The 19,620-nt window shown below is 40.1% G+C and overlaps 1 protein-coding gene across 1 annotated transcript in view; it reads right to left on the reverse strand.

Annotated features, from left to right (window-relative positions):
• The window catches only part of TMEM132D (transmembrane protein 132D), a 260,560-nt gene that overhangs the window by 182,987 nt on the left and 57,953 nt on the right, over positions 1-19,620 (reverse strand). Inside the window, exon 2 of the mRNA XM_009320945.1 lies at positions 17,145-18,033. Coding sequence (XP_009319220.1) covers positions 17,145-18,033 — 889 coding nt within the window. The remainder of the gene's footprint in view (positions 1-17,144; positions 18,034-19,620) is intronic.

A 19,620-nucleotide genomic window follows, 5' to 3' on the forward strand; every position in this document is an offset into this window, starting at 1 on the left:
TTTCTCCTTACATCAGATAAATGCACAGTGACATAGACAAGTCACAGAGAACCACTGAAGTAGCTACATAATATTTTGTGAGCCAGATCCTCTAACTTCACCAAAACAGAACAGAGCAATTTGCACAGCCTGAGGATTTCTGCCCAGTACAGCTTGTATGGTACCAAATCCACTGCATCGTCCTCGTTAGAACATGGGAAGAATTGCCCCTTTGTTTTTGAAGAACATGAGAATGTAAAAGTTTTTACTCATCAAACAGCATTTAACAAAAAATAACTAATGCAAACAAAATAATACTCAGATTTGGACACAGGCACCAAATATATCAACTTCTAGCAAAATACTGAAAACAAACTCTATACTGAGAATAACTCTGTGCTCAATGCTATTAAATATGTACCCATGAATGTGTCACTAATCCTATGTTTCAGTAATGAAGCTTCTGAAGGTATATACAGCGGAGTATGTGCTGTACTAAGTGTTCAACAGTATTATCAATTTGGGCAGTGATGCTAGATACCTTGTCTCAGGGTATGCAGTTTTTACCACCCTAAAGGCAATAGTTCCTGTGTTGACAGCCAGTGTTTAGTTTCGTTGTTTTAAATTAACTGTCACAGAATTAGATCAGATTATATCTACTATAATACACTTCTGAGCAATTATTTTGTGCAACGGAATATCTACCATAGGGTATTACTATTGATATTCTTTGTGATGGAGTTAAATAAATCAGCCAGCATAGACACTGATTTCATAATAGCAGCTCCACTTTCCTCCGTTCTCATAGGATTTCCATGCCATCGGAAGTGGGTGTTGATGTGGCAGCCAGAAAAAAAAACCCCACACTGCAGAGCAATAGGTTGGGAAAGGCCATTGAAAAGTAAACAGGATAGGGAGGTGCAAAGCAAGTATACTGTAAGAGATGCAGTTACTAAGATGAGTCAGACTGGGTTCACTGTAGGCTTCAGGATACGATGCTGTGAAGCGAAATACTCCTTAGGACTGTAAACACGATGGCAGGATGGGCTCCATGCAGGACTAGGAGAGAGAAACTCTTACCAGTGCATGAACTCACTTAAGGAGAAAGGAGAGCTCAAGGTTGGCACCACTCTCCTGCACAGAACCATGTTCTCGCTATGCTAGTGATAAGAATGGGATAAGGGCCTCAGAGGATACAGTGGAACCACTCGACAACAAAAAGGCAAGACGGTTAGAGGGGTTTTTCCTGTGAAAAGTTAGCTTTTTTATTAAGTAAGGCTTTGCTGAATGTGGAAAAGTAGAAACAAAAGCTGTTGACAAGTCCAGGGTTTAGCAGCTTTCAGCTAAAGATGTCAGATTTTCGATTGCCAAAACACTGATGGGAAATGGTGCGGGGGTGGGGCAGGGATCTACATTTCTGCTTTTTTTTTTTTTAAACAAAAATCAAATTTTTGTTCTGCTGTTGAATTTTTCATCAGGAAAATAATATCTGATTAAGTTTTCCTAGAAGGCCTAGGAACCAATCATATTCTTGGAACAAAGGAAAATAAAACAACTCGATGGACGGGAAAGGCAATTGCCTCAGACGTAACATTTGACAAAGCTGGAAAGCACAAAGGAACAATAGATAGCAACAATAAAACTGTATAAATAAGCTCAGGGAGAAAATATACAGATCATTGGTTTGAAAGTAGTTAACGTTGAGAACAGATGAAGGTATCGTTCCCAGCAGTGGCAAGAATAGTAGAATAGGAAGACACCTTAGTGACACTGCTTGCCTTATGGCTGGCAACACAGCAACAAGGAAAGGAGAGAGAAAACGGGTCTGAAAACTGACTGATGCTGTGGAAACAGGAGGAGAAGGAGAAGGAAGAGGAAGCAGTCCCCCAGGGAGCAGAGCAGGCAGATTGAAATGAAACATTTCTACTTGAGGTCTGCCGGCACAAAGATTGTTCCCCAGCTCCCTCAGATCCCGGGGTATTTCAAAATCTAAACACCAACAGAGGAAACAGGGCTTTGGGACCACACTGCTGTACCAGGTTAAAAAAAGCCCATATCCACCTTGTTGAAAAAGAAGTGCTTGTTGGCAGAGGATCTCTGGGCAGCATGCAGGACACTTGGAGAGGGGAGCTTCCAACATGGCTAACGGGGAAGAGCTACAGAGGATACGTTAAACAGATATTCTTACTTTCAAATTGTACTCATTTTTGTTTGATTTTTGCCACCGTTCCTTGTAGAGTGAAGCTGAGGATTCACTCATCTACTGTATTTTAACAGTGAGCAAGAAAAGATGGGTGGATTTTATGATTTTTACAGACATGAAAGATCTTTTGTTTGGAAAGTTGATATCCATGATTAAGTGGAATTTGATAAAGTAACAAGACAATTTATTAAAATATACCATGGCTTTATATAGGTGTTACAAGGATGTGTCAGATCTGTTTCTTTAAAGAAAGTAATACATTTAAAAATCTAAAAGGGCTCAGATTCGCCATTAGAAATGGGAAACTAATGTTACATTTCTTTGTGATCAAAAACGCACTTTGAGATTGCCTGAAGCATTTAATATGTATGTGTTCATTCTGGATAGCTGTTACCCTTAAAAAATGTGAATGCAACATTGTGAAAAGTCAAAGTATTTCAATAATTTCAAACCAAAGAAGTTACTTCCCCCCAGTGAACTGTCTTTTATTCCTCCCACTTCACCTTTATTTTAAAAAGTATTTTGAAAATAGAAAGAATCCTTACCGGGATGGAATTTCATGTTTTACTAGAATATTAGAGGAAGAGAAAGGAAGTTCATTGAATGAAAGCTTTACAAGAATATTCTACATATTTGGCCACCAAGATCAAGATAAAGAGAGAGTCATAGCCAGACAGTTTTATGTCAAGATACACATAATTGGGCACCAACAAGAATATAGGAAGAACATACCAGACCCAACAACCAGCTCCTAAACTTGTCAGTAATCAGTAGGACAGTACAAGAAACAGGAACGGACATGTTCATCGCCACAACCGGACCTGGCAGCAGGGTTCCTTACAGACAGCTGGAAGGCTGATAAAATTACTTCTGTAACTTTTTGCCACTGTGTAACTTTGCATAGTAGCTGGGACACATCAGAGCTAGAAAGAAAGTTTGCATTGGGTTTTGCGCAAGCCTTGCTTTAGAAACAGACATCCAAAGCAGACATGAACTCAGCACTGGACAGCCTCTGAACTTTCTCAAGGGGCGTGTTTCCCTGTCCCACAGCCACAGCATGAAACTGTTTTTCTCTCAAGGAAACGGGAGGCAGATGGGCAGTGACGCACTGTGAGGGCTGTCCCCGGGCCCCAGCTCAGAAGAGAGATTGGTGTGAGATGTGTAATTCCCTGGTCCCGATAAAACAATGAGAAATCCTTGCACAGATCAAACAGCATTAGGGAGAACATGTGCACAGCAAACCACTCTGTGTGTTATCTCAAAACACAATGTTTGATGCTTCTTTATCTGTGTTAACACACCTTAGAGTCACGCTGTTCCCAGTACGATGCCCTCACACAAACCCTTCTTCCTGTTGGCTTCACTTTATCAGTCAGTTGGGGATTTAAGTACATCACAGTGACATCTCCCACTATTAGGTGAAAGTGTGATGGATGACAGGAGCAGTACCTGCAAACAAGGCAGCTCACACCTTGTCAGTGCCAATCACACTTACCATCTGTCTTCCATTTATCTAGCACAGACCTGACAGCCTTCTTTCATATTGTTTCATTTCTTACCACAAAGGAGCCTCTAATGTTTTCTCCATTGAGAACTGAGAAGTTCTACAGGAAGAAAATAAAACTCAAAGACATCGATTCCAGAAATTTAACTTGTAGTACCCCAAATCTCCCCAATCCTAAAAAAACAACCAAACAAAAAACCCCAAAACAAATAAACCCGTATTTTCTAGCTGTAACCAACTTAAGTTGATTTCTGCTAATGTTCTTCATCTTCCTAAGTTAATGAGTTATACTGAAAAAATAGTTTTCCCTAACTAAATCTCCCAATGTCTCCATAACATACATAAGGAACATACATAAAGGAACAATAATTCTGAAGTACTGGATCAGGAATCCAGTAGCGCAATCCCAAATAGTGCAGCTATGGAACACAAAATACTCTCTCGATATGCACGTCAGTCTACTTTACATTTTTTCTATTATGGTGGAGGTTTTATAGTCGTATGATGTGGACATCCCTTTCTCTCAGGTGGTTAGAACGTGCCCACTGAAAAATACAGAATCCCTAGGAAACACGGAAGCCAGATTCACTGTGTCCTTTCCTTCTGACTTACCTATGTCAAGATGGTTGACTAAAACCATGTTGGGCAGGTTCTCTTTCTGTCCTCCTGGGATAAAAGCAGAACTTTCGTGTTAAGATAACGTGTTATTGCATCCAAACTAAAGGCTGACTCCTGGGATGGACCAAGTGACTCAAGTCCTGCTGCTTCCTCTGTCAGGAAAACACCCAGTAGTTGGTACACTTAGATGGATTAAATGGGCTTCACTGAAGGCTGAAGTTTACACTGAACTCCAAGGACCTACCCATGAAAGAGTGCTACTCATTCCACGTTCAGGATAATAAACTGGCAAAAGCAGCACCTAGAGTGATTTATACTGACCTGGCTTTACTGTCCCTAAAGGACATCCACCTACTCTCGTCCACTGACGTTTGAGCTATCAAGCTGAAACCTCTTCCTGTTGCAAAAGACTCTTCTTCAAGGCCTACAAGGCAAGCTGTCTATGCAAAAGGCATTTGTGCATTTATTAATGCACAAATTCCTTTAGAACAGGACTAAGAAAGGGACAGAAGAACAATCCAAACACACAGAGATCTCGTGGTTGGCACACTCAATGGAATGGTACAGAAAAGCCTCTGCTGCCGTCGTTAGCCATAGCTTAGGATAAAGGATGTGGAATGCAGACTAAGTGTTGAATCCCATTTTATACTCTTCCCACTTGAAACTAAGGGTCAGCGGGGTAAACTCTAACTGTAGTCTATATGTGAAATTTAAGTTTCATTGCCTGTTTTTTTCTGAATGAGGAAAAAAAAAATCCTAGGAAAATAAAGCCTCAGTGCCAAAGAGCTCCCATTACTATAATGTTTCTTTGTTGTCAAGCGATTAGGAGAGGAACAGTAGGCAAACAGACCCCTTGCAGCAGGACAAGCAAAAGAAAGCTACCCAGTCTATAACTGCATGGATAGAACAGTGACCATGCAGCCCACTCTGACTCCTGGGAGAACATCTGTACGCAGCAGCACGGAGACTATCTAGTGCAAGCAGCACAGTTATCCTGGTATTCGTTAGCAGAACATCAATGTACTGATCACACAGCTTCACGTTTATTGATGGTCCAACCAACTGTGCTTACTCCTTGCAAAGGCTGGGGGTCAGTCTTTGTTCTGCATGTATTGACAGTAGGGCAGTAGGCCTTGGAGCATGACTGTAGCTCTTAGGTACTACTGCAATGCAATAAACCATAATAATAACAGCTGTAAAGACCGTTCATATGAGTAACGGTTTGCTTGATCTGTCTCTCAGGTTTTTTGACACCTGCTTAGTCAACATGACTTTGATTCTCAAGGCAGAGGATCTTAACTGGAATAATTTTAACAGAAAGAACTATTTTCTTCTTTATATAATCTCCTACTGCAACAGGAGGTAATAGAGTGCCCTAGAAGTCAATAGTTCTTAAGTACTTGTCTCCATACTGCTACTGACAATTTTGGGGCCATTAGCAAGTCACTTAGAAATGCAGGAAAGCTAATTCCCCATCTTCTAGATGGGGAAAATTATATTTGCTTGACTACCTCATAAACAGGCTATGAAAGTTAATTCATACTTGCACAGTATGCTGAACACAGCAGAAAAAAAGAAAAAAAATTCAGTCTGAGAGTGAAGCCTTTCATCAGCCAGAGGCATAGGTGTGATTTCACCTTAGCACTACTTTAGGATAGGCCATCACTGTACAAGCTTATATTAGGAAATACCATTTATTACGATGAAACACTAAAGACACAAGACTCTCATCTTCTTAGGCGCCAGTACGTAACTCCCACTTACTTCAACATGTCACTTATCTAGTTTATGCCACTGAATACAATCTGACTGAAGTGTCAGCCCAGGAGACCATTAAGACTGGTTCACCTTGTTAAAGGCCACCTTTACAAAAAGGGCAAACCAAGCTACAAGGCCTGGAAACCTTGAGGATACTGTAAGATTGCCATTTAAAATCTCAAGGTACTGTTAAATACTGTTAAATAGTGTCAGGCATTGTTGCCTTCCCTAAACAGTCACTTTGCCTCTAGTCTATGTGAAGAAAAAAAAAACAGACTCAGACTGCTGTACCTTTTATCCTCTTTTCCCTCTGTAGGATCAGGCGGGTTCTAAGTTTTCACATTTCCTTAGCACGAGAAGCTGTCTTTTGGTCATTCCTTACATTTCACCAAAGAAATTTTACCAAAATCTGGCTAGGGAGAGAGGCAAGAAGAAGGAAGAAAGATCAGATCTCCTGAAGTTACCTTAAATGCACTTTTTTAAGCCTTCTAAAAATCAGAGTCATATTCAGCCACTGACATAAGATACATGAATTCTAGAACTTGCTATAATCAGGTATTGACTTCCTGATCTGCTAAGGTCATATCACCAAAAGAAACTTCCTTTTGCCTATGGTACCATCTCTTGGTGAAGAGCTTATAGTAAAGGCTCCAAAAACGTGACGAGGCAGGGGAAACAATGCAACCTGGGGAGCTAATGCTTGCTATGGGGCTGCATATTTCTAGTTTAGTAGCCTTTTATGTTACCGATGGACAAGATCATGACATGGTGACCATCAGTCATGTAACCAATCGGTGATCTGGGGTGTTTTTTAAAACTGAAGAAGTAACCATCAATGGAAAATTTTACATTCCCTACCCTGTTCTTTGCAAGGACAAAGAACCCAGGAAAAATACTAAACTCATTTTTACATCAAGACTGAGCAGTGGAACAGCCAAAATTTAGAGGCTGTAATTCAAAAGAATCAGTGGGAGTTTTTTTATTTTTTAATTCTTCTTCTCTCCTTAGTTTTAAATTGGCCAAAGTAGACCACAAAATCAGTTAAAAGAGGGAGAAAAGAAAAAAAGTCAGTAATGTATGTTGCGAAGAAGAGAAACATTTTAGGAGTTGTTTAAACCAGAACATGGAAGAGGATGTTTAAGTGACAGAACACACCAAAGGTATAGAAGAAGGAAGTGAAAAATGCACATTAGGATTCTTTTCAATCTGGCAGAAAAGGTACAAATTCAGGGTTGGGATACCATGAAATAGCCACATAATCTAAGGCCTAGAGAAAAGCCCATCTCATTACAGAGTTTTATGTGGCTGGTAACCTTCCTGATCGCCACTTACTGCCTGATTGTTTCTACTACTAAAATATGATTTAGTTCAGCACTAAGAATAAAATTTGATTTAGCTCAGCACTAGAAGAGCACACAAGCTATTTGATAAAATGTCAGTCTTGTTCAAATTTTCTTGCTGTATAAATTGTGTGCTAATGATCTTGACTTTGCTACCCTCATGTATTTATGCAGCCTTTTTTGTGTTTGCTGGATTATTATTGATCGATTGTTAGATAAAACGACAAATAAGAGAAGTTCCTGTAACCTAAACTCTAGGGGCCTTTTAGGAAAAATTTTCTCAATAATCAATAGGCATCACTTATTCACTACCACAATTTCACGCTAGTCACTGTATTCCCACAATTATTATCAGAAAGAAGACATTAAAAATACCATAGACAGACCACAAACCCTCTCAACAGTTTATAAAAATGGTACCTACATATCTCTGACCCCCAAGTTTGGTTTACAAATGCAGAAATCTCAGATACAGTTTATACAAAATCTCACCTTTCTCACAATATCAGAGTTTTACAAGTTTCCAGTAAAACCTTCAGTCATTTCCTAAGAATAATGGTATTTTATACTTTTTACTTCTTTCCTCCGGAAATCTGGTGATAGAGTTTGACAGTGAAACCCAAACCTATATACAGGTTAGGATAGTGTAGACCAACTTAACAGTACAAAATCAGGACACCTGTTGCTGCTACTGAAGCTAAACTGGATTTCCTCCAAATGAAAAGCTTTTCCAATAGCTACTCGCTCAGCAGCAACAGCTAAAGAAAACATTTAAGGCCACAATGCTATGAACATGAAAGAATATGAGAAACAAAGGCAGGATTCTTTAACTGGAAAACCAATCCTAAGCTCTTCCACTTAAGAGTTTATTCTCCTTCACAATTTTTAATGTTGATTGAGAAAATATATAAACCAAAAGTAAGATCCTATAAAATGTTAAATAATTCAGGACTGTTCCAATTCATTGCTCATAGGATATATTTCTCTCTCAAATACAAATCGAATTCAAACCCATAAGCAAATCAATCATTATTGCAGAAGTGACCTAGCAGATGACGTGGGGTTTGGTGGATTATAACTGTCCTTTGTATTTAATGAATATCTCCTAACCAAAGATCTCAGATTAGTTCATTCATCTCAGAGAAGTAGCACATTTTATCAAGATAGATATTACTAATTTCTTCTTAGCAGGTGAGGAAAGCAAAGACTAGGACTTCCTTTTTCAAAACCTGTGGCTGCATGTATTTTTATCCCAAATTTCCTTTGGCTGCAGCTGTGATGCCCAAAGGTTCTCCTTTCTTTCAATCCACCATGCACCAGCAGGCTCACCACTAGCCCTATCACCTTGTAGGCCACAGTTTGAGACTCCTCTGAAAGTTAATTTCAGAGCTCAGCATCCCCATAAAACACCCAGCGATCTCGCATTGGGTGCAAAGGAAACCAGAATTTTGGTTTGATGAATTCCAGTGCCTAACTTCAAAGGATTTAAGTTTGAAGATCGCATGTACAGATCTACACAGATAAAGTCAGTAGGAAATATCACAGAGGGAGGTCTACTTCTTCAAGGCTAACATTTTAGTAGATGCCACTTGGAAGACAGCACATACAGCATTGAGGAGCATGCACATCCCAATAGGCTATTAGGTCGCTTTTATATCCTGTGTGCCTGGGCAAATGGATAGGGTCCTGGTGGACTGCTCACTTGAATTCAGATAACTAAATTCTATTTAAGTGTGATTTTGGAACATCAAGTTCTTTTTTAGATTGGTCTTAGACTCCCATGTCACAACGAAAAGTCTATGACAGAGCTAGAAATAGCAAAGCTCGTCTCCCAGCTTCCAATCACTTCTGTCAATCACAAGGTTTTCTTTCTTCTCTTGGAGGTTATTTTTCCACTCCAGCAGCATCTCTTGAATGCATTAGGTCACATATATAAAGGAAAAAGCAGAGCTAAGCAGACAGCACAATTAACTGATTTTCTCTATTTAGATCTTCATACAAAACCATTCCAATTTCTGGCAATAAAATGTTGGTGAAAAGGTCCTCTCTTCAAAACACATAATTCCCACACCCCTTTGCACTCCTACACATCCTCTACTGCACAATACACATTCTCACTTCTTACCATCATTTCCCATGCTTGCAGTGAGGTCATCACACACTATAATATGAACTTAGCTGATCTCAGCAGGGAAGAAAGCACGTTCCCAGGAAAGAGAAAAGAGTGAAAGCCCCAGGTAGGTAGGAGAGCAAAAAAGAATCGTTTGCAAAGTGTATATTTTGCATATAAATCTACCTGCCATATGAGAGCAAAACAGTAAAAGCGCTTTCACTCTGCAGGCACTTATATCAGCCCACTGGAAGCTCACTTCAATCCTAATCCTGGAGCACCTCGGGCTGCAGTAGTGGTAGGTGAACTCCCTCCCCTCAGATATCATCCAACAGAGCACACAATCACCAAGAAGCCGCATCCCTGTGTTGAGCCAATGTGTGAGCAACTCTGGAGAGGTCCCGTGAACATATGGGGCTTACGAAGCCTGAAAAGCTCTGCTTTATTACATGGCAATATCCAAATTCCTGTTACCAACAACCAGTTCCTACTGACCCTTTCTGGGGAGCTCAGCCCTTAAATGCAAGTTTCCACCACGAAACTCTATCACTGGAGGACACAAGTGTAGGAATACAGTAAGGCAGTGCATGCTGCAGGCTACACTGGAGGGAGAGGTGAAGCTATGGGATGCTCTGTGAAAAGTCTAATTACTCCCATGCTTCTGCTGCAGATAATTCTGGAAAAGTGGATGAACTGGGGAAAAAAAAAAAAAACAAAAAACCCCAAAACAAATGACAGTGGAGTTCAGCTCCACCAGATAATCAAAGGATACAGTTCTCCCCTCATATGCTAAGCATTAGAGAAAAGGACATGCAACAATAGCAACACAAATTACATTGCAGCTTAAAATAAAAACAGAATGCGCTTCTCATAAATGGGAGCAGCGTTAGATCCTGCATCCCTCCCCGCGCACCAGGACGCTTCACGCTGCCCTATCTGACACTGGCACACTATGCCATACTGTCAGTTTCCAGCAAAGTCCGCATCACAACGTAAAAAGAGATGGATGCAACAAAAAGGCAGAACGTCCTGGTAAACTCTGGTATCCCGGATTCCATTTCAGAATGAAGAAATGAAAAGACTGTTTTCCCTGAAAAATGTAGAAAAACAAAATCAGATTTGGGAAACTAGGGGATCTATAATCATCAGTTGCTGTCAAAGCTTCATTTACTTCTTTAAGGGCAATAACTGTATACAATTTAGCACACAGGATTCACTAAGTATAACTATAAATTGAATAGCTGTAAAAAAAAAGCGACAACTTTTTTCACTCACGAATATATCTATGCCTGACATTAAGGACCTTAAGGCAATTCCATCTCTATCATTTCTTTGTTGATTCATCTCCAGAAACAGGAAAACAAATTTAAAAGGTTGCAAGCAGAAAGTATCAATACTGTTGACTTTAAAACAAAAAGGAAGGTTATATTTATTAGGATCAGCAAAAACACGCTAATAACAAAGAACTGTACACTGTAGATTCAGAAAACTCACGTTCTTAAGTTTGGAAAACTATGGCATCCCTACATATATTAACTGTAATGTATGTAACACAGCACAGTGTTAATAACCAGCAGTAACTTGGGCTTGCAGCAAACAGGAACTGCAATTGCATAACACTAGAAGCTTTGAAGCATTAATTACTGAAAGCATTTTGAAGGACCGCCATGAAACAATACATTATATGTTTTCCATTCTCAGCAAAAAACTTCAGATAAAGATTTCCTTTCAATTTCACTTTCCAGTATACATATCTTGAATTTTGGAGAAAAGCAGTAAAACAAAATAGACTAGAATATTTTCCACAAACTTCAGGGATCTTTCAACACCTTTTGATGGGAAGGATAGAAAGTCTTCAGCCTTCTCTGGTCATCGGCATGCAAAAAGATGACAAAACAGTCTTTGGGACTGCATAGACTGTATGTCCAGGGCTGGTCAGTGTTAAGGGACTTTGAGGTCTGCCTTTGATCACAGAGGCACAGCTGTGGGCTCTGCAGCAGCTTTCTTTGGGCTAGGATGTACAACACTCTTTGTGCCTCTGCACACAACCCTCCCATGCGGCCAGTTACAAAGAATACAACAAATAATTCATTTGCATTGAAAAGGGAGAAGATAATAGGATAAAAGGCACACACTTATTGTCCTGGTTTCAGCCAGGATAGAGTTAATTTTCTTCCTAGCAGCTGGTACAGTGCTGTGTTTTGGATTTAGCATGAGAATAATGTTGATTGATAACACACCGATGTTTTAGTTGTTGCTGAGCAGTGCTTACACTAGTCAAGGACTTTTCAGCTTCCCATGCTCTACCGACTGAGCAGGCTGGAGGTGCACAAGAAGCTGGGAGGGGGCACAGCCAGGACAGCTGACCCAAACCGGCCAAAGGGATATTCCATACCATGGGACGTCATGCTCAGTACATAAACTGGGGGCAGTTGGCCAGGGGGGCACGACCACTGCTCGGGGACTGGCTGGGCATCGGTCAGCAGGTGGTGAGCAATTGCATCGGGCATTACTTATTTTGTATATTCTTTTATCATCATTATTATTATTATTATTTTCCCTTCCTTTTCTGTCCTATTAAACTGTCTTTATCTCAACCCATGAATTTTACTTTTGCCCCCCCCCCGATTCTCTGCCCCATCCCACCAAGGGCGGGGGGCGTGAGCTAACGGCTGTGTGGTGTTTAGCTGCCTGCCGGGTTAAACCACAACACTTATTTTATAAAGGCATTTAATACTGCTTCACTTGGAAGATATAGTTGCTTGTTGCTTGTATACGGCATGTCATCTTCAAATAATTGTTGATATTAGCAGTGATAAAATGGCTTCAAAGAGGCTAAATGACTTGGCCAAGACCAAAGAGGAAGCAAGTTTGTGAATTAAGCTGAGAAATCAGCCAGTTTCTTAAGGCTCAGTGCTCCAGTCCAAGCTTACAACCTGGTGCTTACAGCAGTAGTCCATATTTATCCATCATTTACATTTTATCTCCTTCCTTCCTTTCCTCTAACTCTCACACCCATACAGAGTCAAGACAAATATTTTTAATTTCTCTAGTTCATTAAAAAACAAAACCTAGACCTTGGCCCTTATGGTCCAACTCTTTCACAAAATTAAAAAGTCCATCAGTTTCATCTTCACTACTCTAAATCTTCCACTGCGCAGAACAGCAGTATGAGAAAAAAACCCAAAGGTACCTTTCTCTATATATTTTAGTATTTAGCAGTTTCTAGAAGGTTCCCCCTTGGAGAAAATTTCCTATTAGAAAGGGGATAGAGTTTACTCTAAACATAATTGTCTTGAAACAAAAAATATTCAGTAGTGATGAGTAACTTTTGACTTTTCATTATTTTGCATGGCTGTTTCTTCTGTTCTGACCTGTATATCCTATATTTTCCATCTGTTCAAGCCATGATTTCCAGTCCACTGAAGCAAAAGCAACGGTAAAAGCATTTTGCCAGCAGCCCTTGGCCTCACTTTATGAATACAGTTCCAAGTCTTGCTGCCACTCAAGGTAGAACTTCTAAAAATAAGGGACTGTTTAAAAATAAAAATACAATTTTCTCATAAAAGAGTTATATTGGGGGGGGGGGAGGCTTTCCTTTATCAGAGAGGAGATCAGAGTGAGAAGAGACCAGATAAACGCAGCACATGCTGGCTTTATTGATATTTACAATATAGGAGCAGAAACTGTAACAACCAATAACCCGTTGTGCATAACAGCCACCAGCACACCACTTTTTGTCCCAAGGAGCAGTACTGCCGTTGCAATCAGAGGACACAGCATGGAAGTAGTCACTACTCCCAGCACTGCCAGGTTAGAGAAGGGGAAAGGAGAAGGAGGCAGATTAACTGACTGGCTTAAAGTCACACTGGAAGCTTACGGATTATTGGGTATCGAATCTGTGTCTGCAAGAAAAGATCCGATGTCTTCATTATATGACAACGGCTGGCAGTGCTAGCCATATTAGCCTCTTGTTAGTTTTAACCAGATGCAACAGATACCCATAGAATTAGTTTACGGTCTTTGCAAACTAAGGATCTAGCAAGGTTCTCCCTACACCCTTGGGACTCCCTTCCAAACCTTGGAACCCCAAAGTTGGAAACAGCCAGGAGTTTGTTAGAGCTAAGTCCCACTTCTGAAGCAGCCTGTCAAAAATCAGTCTGGTGAAACAAGGCATCCTGAAACACATTACTTCCTCTATAGCCCTTAGAAGTAATCTGACCACATAGTGGGTTTTAATGTGCAACCCTGTGTTTTCCCCATAACAGGCATAGTTTTTTTTCATTCAGAAATACAAACACTGGCCATCAGTTGGTGAAAATCCATACATTGTACGGGGAAAAGGGATAATTTGGAAAATACAGAGGGACCTTCTGTGTAACAGCTGAGGCCAGAGACTGCTCTTCCTCTCCCCACACTGCAGGTTTTTTTCCCCTTAGACTCACCATTTCCGTCTGAGTGGACAAGGTCTGTTATCCTTTCCTATGTATTATGATCAATCATTTTATTGATTATTTACACGAACAGGTCATTTCTGCACCTTTTTGCTCCATCTCAACTGACGGAATCAAGGACCTTTTACATGTCCGTTCATGCCCTCATATTTATGTATTTTAACAGGATGAAGTTTCTTTCTATCTCCCCTGACCCAATGTCTGTACCTCTACAAACCAAGAGAATTTAAAGTTCTAGAGACTTAAAACTCAATCAGGTCACAGAGGAGGTCTCTGATGGCTTTTACACAATGCCAGCTGGAGAGTCTGTTCTGACATCAGAACAGGCAGCAGCATATCACAAACGCAGTCTTTTGTTTAGTTGACCATGTCAAAAGAGAACGTATATAGTATAATTATAGAATGGTTTGGGTTGGAATGGAGCTTTAAAGATCACTTAGTTATGGATAATGGATATACGAGACTGACATGTAAGGTTTCCAATCCTGAAATAGGGGCTTATTTCAAAGGCTACTTCAATATCTAATCACTTAGAGTGACGTTTACTCCTAAAGAGAGGGCCATGAAAGACGCGTTAGTGTCTTGTCTGACACTGGGATTATAGGAGATCCCAACATAAAAAAAAGAACTTAAGCCAAAGCATTTAATCAAGCTCAATTTTTGCTCTTACCTGGTAGTTGCTTTTTCCCTTACAGTAGAAGATATATATAAATTAGCAACCACCGAAAACTGAATTAGCTATGTACATGTCACAGAGGGATGAATGCAGAACATAGATATTACAATTCTGACCAAGAAAACAACCAAACAGCAGCTTAGACATGCTGTAGCTAGATCAAAGACAGACAGGCAATGGTGCTTTAGAAGCACAAGTAGAACAGATATTATAAGTACTCTGATATTGCAGCAGATTATAGTCTGAAAGCCAGTTACTGTTAGAAAAGCAGGTCAAGAGAAATCAAAACTCACGAAAGTGACATGAGTAACAGCAAGCTGTTACAGAAATTTATGTTTTTCAAAAGTAACAGCAAACATGTTTTTGAAGAAGAAAATACCACATTTTTCATTTTAAACCAATATTTGCTATCTATTTTTAGCTTTTCTTTTGTTTTATGATGCCTTAGATCTCAAAATAAAAAGCTAAAATTCAAACACATCATTTCCTTTTTTTTCCAGAAAAATAATTTTAGAAGCATTCATTTAAAAGTTCAGGTGTTCAGTTTTCATCCTAATTTAAACAAAGCAAGATTTCTGAAAATTTTATAAACCTACATATAATATAATTATCATGGTTATAACTAGCTCTACTTTTAATTGATCACAGCTCATGGAAATATAGATGCTTTGAAGTCAGATTTCTAAGACCCTGCATTTATAGAGTAAAAACAATGAAAGGTTTTTACCTTAATTGTCTTAGATAGAAAAGGTTTTTAATGTTTATATTCAAACCAATTTTCGTATATAGTAGAAATTTCCATGCATGTCTGAAGTAACATCCCTTTAAAGTCATTAGTATAGAGAAAGATAGAAAGGCATCCCTGAACACTTACTTATGAGGAACTCAGACTGTCTGTCTTGAAATTAGTCACTCAGGAAACACCTTAAATCTTAGGCAGATTGACTTGGAAAATGAAAACCTGATATGCTAAGGAGAGTAGATATCCTACTGGTGTTTGTCCTCTAGCAGATGAAGAGGAAATAACTGTCCTCGAGTCAGCAATTAAGTGCTGTGGTTATTCGGTTTATATATCACACACTTGCAAAAGAAAAATGACCTGATTTTACGGCAAACAACTTCCCCCAGAAATCCCACAAAAATCTCCTGGGGGAGGAGGGGAATAATGAGAATGACCAGTTTGAGCCCTTACTACTCAGGTCAGTGGAGTCAAGTCTGACTTACTCTGTACTCCAGTATGAAGTATACATCCAAGTTCAACAACGTTGCATTTACCGCTTTGTGCCATTTTAATAATTGAGCCCTGAAACATATCTAGTTGACTTTAGCCAGAAATTTTTGGAGTTTGAGATGTATAACCACCAGAGAAAGGAGAGTGTATTTTGCTCAAGTCAGAGCAGGATACCATTTCTCAGGCGAAGGCACCAAGCATCTCTAGTGCTCAGCACAGCTGCTGACTATGATGCATCTGTAAGAGCGGGGAGCTCACTGCTCCCTCTTATGATGCACCTTCTCTTTTGGAGGTATGTTTTGTGAGCCTTGGCACCAATGGTCATTTCTAGGACAAACACCCAAGACAAGTCAGTCTTAATCTCAGAAGCCAGAGTACAACATTTACCTCCAGTTCTAAAAGAGCTGACATGAGTCATTGGTAAAGGATAAAGGAATGAGATCAGCTCTACACACACCAATCTTCCATGTGTGAGCCACACAACCCTAGTTTATAGTGCTGGAACACAGAGGGGTAAACTTAAAGAAAAGACAACTGGACAGTCTCACTTGCACGCGATGCACATGTGCTCTCAGTTTGCCACAGTACAGCCTCATAGTTTTTGCTGTTCTTTTGTGTATTATGTTGGTGGTTATAGCGAGCTTCCCACTGTAATACCCCAATGCTTGGAAAGTAAACCAACGCAGCACTTGATGTTACATTCAAAAAACAACCATCACCACCCTCAGGTATTCTTCTTTTTCAGAAACGGTTTTGGTATATCAATAATATTTAGGAACCACAAACATCCTATAAAACAGAACCAGGCTTACAACAAGGTGGGGAGAGATGTTTAAGCATATAAATCCTACGTAGATGCCTAATTCTTGCTCGTTTCCTATAAATACCTTTGCAGATTTGAGCTTTCCTAATCTTAACATGAGTTCAATGAAAGATCAGGAGCACTGCAAACTCCAGCTCAGGAGACTTTAAATGTTATCTCCTATTAGCACACAGATAGGTCCCAGCTTTACTATTTCAATTTTTTTAGAAATACTCAAAGGACAACTTCAAGAAAAGGCCTTTCTCACTCAAAGAGATCGCATCTCAGACAATTCATATGATATTAGACTGAACCATAGCAAAAACATTGAGTCAACCAACTGCAGTACAATTTCTGTAGAGCAGCAATTAAAGGATTGTTAGACAGTTTATGCATGAGAAAGTTACTTCCCATACCAAGAGTAGAGAAACAAAAAATAAGGTACCAAAGAAACACAAAACAGCCTTACCTCAGTGTGAACTGATCTTCTGTTGAATTTTTAGCAACAGATACAAGGAAAGTCAAAATGTCACCTTGCTTGACAGTCTTTGGTGCATACTGGATGGCAATATTATTATCCAATCTCATTTCACTTAAAGAAGGGCCAGCGTGTGTCTGGTAAAGGAAGACACTTCCAATCCTCTGCAAGGGAGGTCCCGACTCATCAATGTCATTGCGCCCTGGTCGGATCCCATTACTTTTCCTTACATCCTCCTTGGTGCATTCCCCTTTCTCATCTCCTGGTTGTATGACATAGTAGAGCTCCACAGGGCTCCCTTCAGACTGATCCATTGGTTTCTTACGGCCAGCAACAACCGTGGGGGGGTTAAACCAGCTTGGCAGGAGCTCCAGCTCTGCCACACACAACCCCAGATCCCCTTTCAGCCTGCAGCTGCCTCTGACTTCCCGCGTCTCTCGGAAGGCAAACACCCGCAGGCAGGGCAGCCGTTCCATAGTGCTATAGTCATCCCAGTCCCTGCCCACGATGTAGAACAGGACCTGGACTTTGGGCTTGCTCGGGTAAATTTTGTCGCTCATTATGAAGGCCTTAAGTTTCCAATTAAAGGAGAACTTGTTAGTAGATCCAAATGGATTTGAAGACAACATTAAGTCCTGGGGCACTACTTGTTCAACGGAAAAAGGTCCATAGCTGGCATTTAACACAGGTGGCCTCTTGGATTTGTAGATCAGAAAGGATTCCACTCGGGACTGCAAGCTAGAATTCCTCATAATATCCTGGTTGGCTTCCTTAAGAAAGAAGGAAACATCCGCATTGTGGATACGATAGGTCACAGGCAAGTAAGTTGGCAGTAAAGAAAATCTCTGTATACTCTCCAGGATCCCTCGACTCTCAGTCACTGTTGAAAGGAAAGGAGAGTTTAAAAGATCAGATCTTCAAGTCATGCTGTGATATAACCTCACTGACTTTACTGAGGGGATTGACCTCACTGTAGCCGATATTAGCAGCAATAGCAAACATCATCAATCCACACAGAAGTAGCCTAGGTAAATGATGATTTATCTAGTTAGCTTGGAAAACAATAGGTTATGATATGTTGTACATGGCAGCTAGATTAAAAGAAGTCACTTGTGTAGGTTTACCCATGCCAAAGGTCACATCTTCACTTGCAATATACATTTATTATTGGACAGCAAAATCACCCAGTCAGCATCTGCAACATAAGATCACTGCACAGGCACATTTAAAAAGGAATTTGATCACTAAAGCAAGCTGCACCTGTACAGGAAACCAATGCAATGTTTTTACATCAAATGCTGCACATGGACCACTTAGTGTTCACTTCAAACTTCTTTTCAGCACTCTCAAGCAATACGTGGCCTTTAAGTGGTTTCCTGCACAAGGCTGAATTTCACTTTAAGAATAGTTAGCACAATAACCATTTACACAAAAGCTCCTTTACAACACTCTGGTACTAGAGGATTTCAAAAGGAGCTTTATTTGCATCCAATTTACAGTCCCTTCTATTTCACTTCATCTATGAGAAGTGGGGGGTTTTCTGTAAATAACTATCAGGATTCACGCCACTGTTGCTGTCTAACCCTCCATTGTTCCTTAATACAACTGCATTATCTGCAGGCTGTATGTCACTGCACATTGAAAGAACACTTTCAATACACTGAGCCTCTCTTACTGCAAGAGATCTATTTTAACTATGCCATCGAGCAATTACCTGAGGCAGGCTATCATATCAAAGAATAAGCTCTCCATCCTTTCTAGGAACTGTCAGTCCCAAAAAGCAAAAACATACATCGTTAAAAAATACAGATGCAAATACAATATGACCTTTCCTGTTTGAACATCTGACCTTCATGCTTATGTCTTCACACCCTAATTGTGAAATAAATTGCATTTTTTTTTTCCATAGCAAATTCAAATCCTTACCCTTATTCAGAAAGATGACAAAGGGTTACCACAGATGGCATTCAAAGGCAACCCAGTTTCCCAAGCTCTAGTCCACAAATGCTTTATTAGTTCTTATTTTTTGTTTGGCATCTGACCTAAATATTTATTTGCCTATCAAGTACTGCCGTGGCCTAAACTGATGCCAGTTACTCCTAATCACCAATTTACACAATCACATTTATGTACTGCAATTCATCGCAAATCCTAGAACAGGATAGAAGAGGCTTGTTGTCTTCAAATCCAATGGGAAGGTATTGTTAGTTCCTAAAAACCTCTGATTTCAGACTGCAAGTGTTCACCAAAAGCGATCTGGAAAACGCCTCTCACAGCGACAATCATCTTATCCACCTATGGGCTGTACCACCTGAAAGGAGAATTTGCCTTTGCAGGAGAGGAAGCCACACTGATGCTACCCATAACCAGCATGCCAATCAAGGCACCTCCACAACAAAGCAGTTAATGCAGGAGACCTCACTCTGCCATGGACTTTGTCCAATCTCAGACAAGTCGCTTTTCCTGT

The sequence above is a fragment of the Pygoscelis adeliae genome, unplaced genomic scaffold (genome assembly GCF_000699105.1).
Source record: "Pygoscelis adeliae isolate BGI_AS28 unplaced genomic scaffold, ASM69910v1 Scaffold353, whole genome shotgun sequence".
Taxonomy (NCBI): Eukaryota; Metazoa; Chordata; class Aves; order Sphenisciformes; family Spheniscidae; genus Pygoscelis; species Pygoscelis adeliae.